The 8,890-nt window shown below is 36.9% G+C and overlaps 1 protein-coding gene across 1 annotated transcript in view; it reads right to left on the bottom strand.

The window, feature by feature from the left end:
• ATM (ATM serine/threonine kinase) overlaps window positions 1-8,890 on the bottom strand; it is a 156,220-nt gene that overhangs the window by 24,455 nt on the left and 122,875 nt on the right. The window contains exons 49-56 of the mRNA XM_023516060.1: window positions 8,434-8,688; window positions 7,609-7,816; window positions 6,340-6,453; window positions 5,881-6,039; window positions 4,886-5,024; window positions 3,761-3,843; window positions 1,664-1,804; window positions 483-599 (exon numbers count right to left, since the gene is read on the bottom strand). Coding sequence (XP_023371828.1) covers window positions 483-599; window positions 1,664-1,804; window positions 3,761-3,843; window positions 4,886-5,024; window positions 5,881-6,039; window positions 6,340-6,453; window positions 7,609-7,816; window positions 8,434-8,688 — 1,216 coding nt within the window. The remainder of the gene's footprint in view (window positions 1-482; window positions 600-1,663; window positions 1,805-3,760; window positions 3,844-4,885; window positions 5,025-5,880; window positions 6,040-6,339; window positions 6,454-7,608; window positions 7,817-8,433; window positions 8,689-8,890) is intronic.

The raw sequence follows: 8,890 nt of genomic DNA, 5'->3' as shown, positions 1-8,890 counted from the left end.
TTTTTTGGTTGCAGCCGTCATTGTTGTTTGGCGGGTCCAGGCTGGGGATTCAAACCCGCCACCTCAGGTGTACGTGACTGGCACCCTAGCAGGTTGAGCCACAGGCGCCGAGCCAACATGTATAAAATTCTTATGTTCAAAGTTATGCATTATAGCGCAGCATCATTTGAATTAATTAATGGCAAAAGACTATAAACAAATCCAATGCCCACTGACAACAACTTGTATAATAAACTATATATATATATAAAATACATAATGCAGCTATTAAAAAGTGAGAAAGGCCTCTATAATATATTGATGAGTAGAAAAAAAAGATAGATTGCAAGAAATGTCTAATTGCAACATTAATGAATACTTTTTAAAAAAAAAATAAATGTTTACTATTTAGTCCTTCACAGAAAATGTGTGTTGACCCCTGGTCCAAATAATGGCACCTTACATGTGTCCTTGGTGAGGCTGCAGAAGCACAGACCACATACCTTGTATGTGCAGATGGTCAGTTTCCTCTTCCTAGTTTCAGTGTTTCTCTGCAGCAGCGTATTACACATCTGGAAAACCTGCTGCATGACAGCGTCTTGTCTCAGGTCATCCCGGCCCTTCACATTAATAATTAAACAGTTCAGTTTCTTATAAAAACACAGAGAGTCATTTGAAGATAGCAAAGGGTACTCAGAATCAATCTGAGCATCTTCTTAACAGTTTCTTAAATAATTAAGACCTACTGCCATTCTTTCATTTAGAATAAGATGTAATACTGAGTAGGCAGACTGACTTAGAAAACAAGCTCTCCCTACCTACCATTAGATTGTGTTGTTAATCAAATGACACTGTTTCTAGGCACAGTGCAAATACCCGAGTAAAGCTGCACTGTATCCCTCCATATTGCCCAAAGAGCCCAGAGAGCCCTGAGCAAGCAGTCTGTAAAGCAGAATACTATCCTCTTCTAGTACAATACATAGCTCTCGGCACAGTGTCAGGTCTAGTATACTGAGGTAAAGGACCTCAACTTGTATTATTCTTTTTTTTTTTTTTAGATTTTTTTATTAAATCATGGCTGTGTACATTAATGCAATCATGGGGTACAGTCTGGTGTTTTCACATACAAACTTGTATTATTCAAAGAAATAAATAACAACCACCAAAATATTTTTTCACAAGCGTTAAGCTCAACATTAAATATATCGTGCCTGTACATGTTAACAGTATTTTTAAACTTGAATCAACTGTACAATAATGATGGCCTACTACATACACAAAAAAATGGCATAAAGCTTCCTGTTCTACAAATTAACACATTTCTATTCTATAAGTCTTCCTGATTTTAAATTGTTCAAAATAAAGATCCAAATAAACTAGGAAGAAAATACCAACAAAAGGTTTTTGGTCCCTAACCCACTAAGGCAGTGGTTCTCAACCTGTGAGTCGCAACCCCTTTGGGGGTCAAATGACCCTTTCATAGGGGTCGCCTAAGACCATCCTGCATATCAGATATTTACATTATGATTCATAACAGTAGCAAAATTACAGTTATGAAGTAGCAGCAAAAATAATTTTATGGTTGGGGGTCACCACAACATGAGGAGCTATATTAAAGGGTCACGGTATTAGGAAGGCTGAGAACCACTGCTCTAAGGACTAAGTCAAAGAAAAGATGTCTCACCTTAACAAGCTGTCTTCTTTCCTTGCCATCAGAGCCTACACAATCTATTATTTTTGGTAAATTTAAACCTCCTGCTAAACGAAATTCTGCTTTAAATGAATGTATAGTCACCAGATTTTTATATTCTCCTGTGGGATCCACCTAATAAAAAACAGAAGTTTGATGACAGGTCAGATACACTATTTGCATTTAAAGAAAAATAAATTATAAATATTAATTTTTATATTAAGTATTAATATTAAACAATGTGTTGTAAGAACTGGGGCTATAACTTTACTTGCTTTTTTTTTTTTTTTTTGAGACAGAGCCTCAAGCTGTCCCCCTGGGTAGAGTGTCGTGGCGTTACAGCTCACAGCAACCTCCAACTGCTGGGCTCAAGCGAGTCTCCTGCCTCAGCCTCCCAAGTAGCTGGGACTACAGGCGCCCGCCACAACGCCTGGCTATTTTTTGGTTGCAGCCATCATTGTTGTTTGGCGGGCCCGGGCTGGGGATTCGAACCCACCACCTTAGGTGTATGTGGCTGGCGCCTTAGCCGCTTGAGCCACAGGCGCCGAGCCACTTTACTTGCTTTTTAATAAAAGATTCACTTAGTAATTTGAGAAATAACACAACCCTTCACAAAAATCTAAGGTGATTTTTGGAAAAGGATAAAGTGTAGTTTTCTAGCTTTTAACTGATAAATTTTGTGTTTTCAGGAAATATTCAGCTGACATAGCACCAGTTAATCCATATGATGTAGTTGTATTTCAAATCAAGTAAATACAGATAGTAAGCCCTAAACTGCAATCTCAAAAGAAGAACTTACAAGGTACTTACAATGATCATTTTCTAAATATAACCTTTATTTTATATATATGTGTATATATATATATCCACCTACATGGCATCTCTGGTAATAAAAAATTATCAGTGTGATGACCCAGACCCCTTGATTCCCTGCTAAGATCAGTGGGGAGCAAGCCCCCTACCCTTGAGACTTCTCCTGAGTCTCTCGGTCCCAGCCCCTTCAAGGGTGGAGAAGCTTAAAGATAAGGAAGAGAGAAAGGGAGGGCTTGAGGTCAGAAAAAGCTTGTGGAAAGTCCCAAGTGCTTTGGAAACTTTCTCAACTTGCGCTGAACTACGTATCCCTTATGTGACCCCCGTCTTATGACCAGGAGGTAATATTTACCCCTGTTTTGAATTTTGTAACCCCTTAATGTGATCTGCTTATATGAGCTAAGTCAGCATGTACTCCCACCCTTAGTTGTGTAACCCTTTATGAGTTAATGTATGTACCTCTGCCTTGTGACCTCTGAGTTGTACTGAGTTGTTATGAGCTAACGCATGTACCTTCACCTTGTGACCACTGAGTTGCTGAGCTGTGCTTGCTTCAGCAAAGATTGCAGTATATAAACCCTTTGAACAGGCCATTCATGGCTGCTTGTTGGCCCACCACGACAGCCCCCTGTAGGTGCACCTGCAGGTGTATCAAATTATCAATAAATTCTATTAATTAATTACATCTGAAGTGGGGTCCAAAGTTTTCTCTTCTGAGTGGGATCATAACATCAGAACAGACCTAAATATATATACAGTCAACTTAATACTACAATAGATGCTTTATTATTTAATATTGTATATCACAGCCAATACATTCCACTGCATAAAGAATTTTAAAAAACAATATATAGAACTAGGAAATTTCTTGCCAAGTCAAAAATTAATCTTGGCATAAGCACATGGAAGCTTTCTTTCTTCTGGCCAATGAAGACAGTCTGGAGAACTTCATAAGAAAGACTGGGAGATATAAAACTGAAGAAAAAGAAAGCAGGAATATTTTAGGGCTTAAATAAAGAGAATTGAATATTGAAATACTATAGGTTCAAACACAAAACATTGCCAATATTTAATCAATTTTGATCTACATAAAAAGGCTATTTCAAATGGTTCAATCTAATAAAGACAAATTTAGTTTAATTAAAAAAATTAAAGAGGGTGAGCACCTGTGGCTCAAAGGAGTAGGGTGCCGGCTCCATATGCCAGAAGTGATGGGTTCAAACCCAGCCCCCGGCCAAAAACTGCAAAAAAAAAAAAATTAAAGAGTTAATGAGGACTTACCTTAATTTCCATAGTAGGCACGACGACATCTTCTAAGTTCTTAAGTTTAGTAATCGGTTGGTCTGTTGGAATACTTATGCCTTCTGCATTTAAAAATGAAGAGCTATTTTAGTGACAACTGCAAACTGGGGAGGCAGGAATATTCAGCAGATGCCACAGGCCCCAACTTGAGGTTAATCTATAGTTTAGGCCCTGATTAGGAATGAAGACTCAGGGCTTTGGCCCATACGCAGCTCAAGGTCAGAACTTAAGAATGGTTAATGTGACTTACAAATTACTTTGCAGGTTATCTGGGCCTGGTAATTAGACCATACTCTACCTGAGGGACTAGACTGAGCATCTTAAATTAATTGTATTAATACTTAGCTTAGCATATAGATAACATACTCCTGTGACATTACTATCAAATACAACTAAAAGACATGACAATACTCTTTGTTTGCTTAGAGAAACACTATGTGAAGTCCCATTCTTATTTTAAAGTAGTAAGAATTTAAACTTGAAGATGTGATTCTAATTTTAAAAATTCATAATTATTAAATTATGGGGAGATACTCAGAAGCAAATACACACTTAGAGACTAGTCATAAACCAAATATTAGAGGAGCTTATAATCATCTGAACTGAAACAAGAAGAGTGGTTAAATAAAGGTATTTTATTTTAGTACCTACAAAAAAAATGGTAAGGTGTCTTTAAGTTCCTGGGCACCAGTAGAGAATAACTACTATCATTAAAAAAAAAAACAAAAACAACTGTAATTTTCTCCCCAAGAAACTGTGACCCTAGAAACTCTCAGTTTTTCAGTTACTTTAATAGGCTTACCTCTATGCAATTCTCTGCAACAAGTTTGTGCTCCAGAAAATTACCAGAAGACTAAATTACCAGATGACTATTTAACATAGTCATCTATTATCAGTTCCACTAAGAGATATTATGTGACAAAGTGACTAGGGAATGTTGAAGCTATTAAATAAAAATTAAGTTTAACCACCAGAATCTTTGCATTTATAGAAACAACACTGTTTGTGATTTTAAATAGATTTACTCATTAGGCTCTATAATTACTATAACCCTACAAAGAACAACATAGCAGGAAAGCAACATTCATTCTTTTAGACACATACTTCTCTGAGTCTTCCACTGAGTGGCATCTAAGTTTGCTAATATAATATAAGCATCACAAAGGGCCTCAACACTTCTGACCATCTGAGGTCTCCTACTTCTGATTGTACGTATTATTTTGTTTGCAGCCTCCATTCTGTCCTATTAACAAAAAACAAACAAAAGCCATTACATAAGGAACTGTCCAACACCTAAACTTCTAATTTATGTACAAATCTAGACAATAAGATGACTATAATTCCTCAGATATAAATGAAACAGTCATCTTAGGAATGAAATACATCAAAAAGTACAATACTCTTATAGTCAATGACTTAGGTCCCTTTTGAAAATCTATTTTTGGCAGGGCACAGTGGCTCATGCCTGTAATCCTAGCACTCTGGCTGAAGTGATTGTACTGCTTGAGCTCAGGAGTTCGAGACCAGCCTGAGCAAGAGCAGGAACCCCATCTCTACTGAAAAAAAAAAAAGAAAGAAAGAAAAGTTAGCAGAGTGTTGTAACAGGCACCTGTAATCAATCCCAGCTAGTTGGGAGGCTGGGGTAAGAGGATCAATTGAGCTAGGAGTTTGAGGCTGCTGTGAGCTGTGATGCCAAGGCACTTTAGACTGCAGCAAGAGAGTGAGACTCTGTCTCAAAAAGAAAAAAAAATCTATTTTGGGGTAAAGAATGAGAAATTACTTAATGGATACGTACACTATCTGGGTAATGGTTACATTAAAAGCCCAGACTCCACCACTAGGTAATATACGTATAGAATAAGGCTGTATTTTTGCCCTTTAAATTTATTAACATAAGAAAAAATTTATATTCTGCCTTTGTCTAGCGCTATAAGAGGGGAAAGTAAAATACTACTGGTATCTCCTATGCTTTGGTAGATATTCAAAATTGATGAACCGGGTTTAGTTGGCATTATAATAACAAAGAATTTTTAAGAAGAAATATTCTGGGAAAAAATGAATATCACAATTTAAAAAGATATGTATGGTTAATCCAATACCTCATCAAGCTGAGAGCTCTGCTTAGGTGCACTTTTAGTCATTCTACTCCTTCTTGCTGCCTCTGGTTTGGTCAAAAATTCATCTTTGTTTGCATTTGCTAAGGCCAATATAATAAACAAAGTATGATGGGCGTGATCCATGGAAATTCTAGAGATGAGCTGCCAGGAAATTAAGAACTATTAGATTTATTCAAGTAAATAAAAAAAACAAAAATTCACAACATTTTTCATTCTGCTTAACATTACAATGTATGTTACTGTCTAGACACTGCAGCGAGTAGTGTGTGTGCATGTCTGTACGGGAGAAAGAGACAGGGAGGCACATGAGAAGTAAGAGGGAAGCAAGTAACTTATGTGGAGTGAGAAGAGACATTTCTCAAAGAGAAATGGCAGTATTTACTCTATATAATAATATAAAAGAAAAGCAATTATTGTGTTTTGATTTTCAGGTTTACTTACATTATTGAGGACTTCGTGAAATCCTAGGCCTCCCATCATTTTGGTCCCCATTCTAGCAGCCAATTGGTACATAAGAGGCAAAAATTTATATGATGGAATCTTCATTCCATCTCTCTACCATTAAAAAAAAAAGAAACAATGTATTTCAAATATTCTCACATGTAAGCAAACAAAATATTCTGAAATAATGCTCCTAGAATATCACCTAGTGGTTGTTAAAACTTCACTAATTATATTTTTTCTTTGTCACTTATCCTGTCACTTATCCCACTTATCCTATCTTTCTAGTGGGTATTCTATAGTTCGAGTCACAAGTAAATCAAAATACTTGGTCATAAATTAAATTGTATTCACAACGGAAGCATTTACCACTGTTTATATTCCAGTGAATCCAAGGAGGACAAATGCAGATAGGAATACTACTGGATTCTGACTCCTGTGAACTCACAGTATAATAAGATGGAATAGTTATTTTTCCCTAGAGGCCAAAAGTAATAGGATTTTGTGTATACTACAGTAGAGATTGATTGTATCTATTATTAGTCTTATTCTTTTCATCCAGGAGAACCACTTACCTTCAACCTTGAAACTAACCTTCAAATTGACTGACAATATACATCTTGTCAATCTAACTTCAATGTTAGTTGTCATCACTAAAATCCAACATTTTAAAATAAAAACTTATGAATACTGCTGTTCTGGTATTTTCTTAAGAATACCCTTTTTCCATTTATAAAAGTAATATATTATACAATTCCCCAGAAAAGCATAAAGCAGGGAGGAGAAACCCATCTGAGATTATATCATCTTTAATAGCTTTCTAAATCCCCCAAGCTGGAGCCCCGCTCTGGGCACGCTCTTGTGGGAAATGCAAAGATACAGGACTAAGCTAAATTATCTCTCTTACACACAAACCTGCATCATCTAGAGCAGTGGTTCTCAACCTTCCTAATGCTGTGACCCTTTAATACAGTTCCTCATGTTGTGGTGACCCCCAACCATAAAATTATTTTCGCTGCTACTTCATAACTGTAATTTTGCTGCTGTTATGAATCGCAATGCAAATATTTGATATGCAGGATGTATTTTCATTGTTACAAAGGGGTTGCGAGCCACAGGTTGAGAACCGCTGATCTACAGCTTATTAAGCATCCAAAGGACTGAACCAAGTGCTAGGTATACAAAGGGGTATACAAATCCCTGACATCAAGGGGGCTATGTCTAAGTTTTTCAAGCACAGGCTAGAATATCGGGTTGAATAAGACTTGCCTTCATCATGCCATTGACTTCAGAAACTCCAGAATTTTCAAGCCAGAGGGAACAAAGCCGAAATACCCACATATCATGTTCTTCTCCACTTAATAAGCAATTGATGTAATTTTCAACTGCTTTACATAAGAAGCGTTTACGATCCTCTCTCAGCGCATGGAGTGCACATTCATCCAGCTCCAGCTCTCGCTGAACTTTTACTGTGTATCTTGCATTGGATAATTGAAGGGAAATGCAAAAGCCATAAAATTTTGCAAAATTACAAAATCATATGTAATATACAACATAATTAGAAAATCAGATGTCCATCATAGAAGAAGAAGGAAAATCTTAAAGATTACAAAATATAAAGGGAACTAACTTACTTTTGTCTTAATTGTGCAACTCGCACACAAAAGGACAAAGTAGACTCTACCCAAGCTCTTCAGTTAATTTATTTTCTCCTCATACTCAAATGCAGGCTTAAATAAAGGGACTTACTTACATCAAAATAGGTAACTCTTTTGCATTTATTTTAACACCTATCCTTTTTTCCACTGTGATACTAACAAAGAAACAACAACAAAAAACCCCCCAAAAAGCCAACATCTACATATTCTACAATAAGCTTAGAATCAGGGTATGAATTCCATATAAAGGAACGTGTCAATATCTTATATACTGATTTAAGTTGTGATTAACCACAATAGGGAGAAGACTATCTGTATGTACTTATGCCAAGCTCTGATCAGAACTGTGTCAGATGAAAAGATCAAGCCACACTTTCTTGGAGATACCTTTACTCAGTAGACATGAAATTGTTACTACTTGTAGACACCTAGTTACCTGCTGGTCTGAATTTTATGTTCTCTGAGGAGGCCCACTTCCTCTTTGGCCCTTTTCAGGAGAGCTTGCTTGTTTTCAAATTCTGATGATTTCATGTAGTTTTCAATTCTTTGGTACTGAGTATCTGAGAACCGGGCTAATGAGAGAAATGCCTTCATCTTTCCATTTCTTAGCTCATCATTGCTTTCTCCATCACAATTTCCAGCAACTTCCACTGCCTTCAAGAAAACACAACCATTTAAATTATATTTACAACTAAACACAGGGCTGGGAGTGGTAGGGCTCATGCCTGTAATCTGAATACTCTGGGAGGTTGAGGCAAGTGGAGTGCCTGAGCTCAAGAGTTTGAGACCAGCTGAGCAAGAGCAAGACCCCATCTCTAAAAGTAGCCAGGCATTATAGCAGGTGCTGGTAGTCCCAGCTAATTGGGAGGCTGAGGCAAGAGAATCACTTGAGC

Source organism: Otolemur garnettii, unplaced genomic scaffold (genome assembly GCF_000181295.1).
Source record: "Otolemur garnettii isolate 467f Iridium unplaced genomic scaffold, OtoGar3 scaffold00086, whole genome shotgun sequence".
Taxonomy (NCBI): domain Eukaryota; kingdom Metazoa; phylum Chordata; class Mammalia; order Primates; family Galagidae; genus Otolemur; species Otolemur garnettii.
This window is presented reverse-complemented; position numbering and strand designations above follow the sequence as displayed.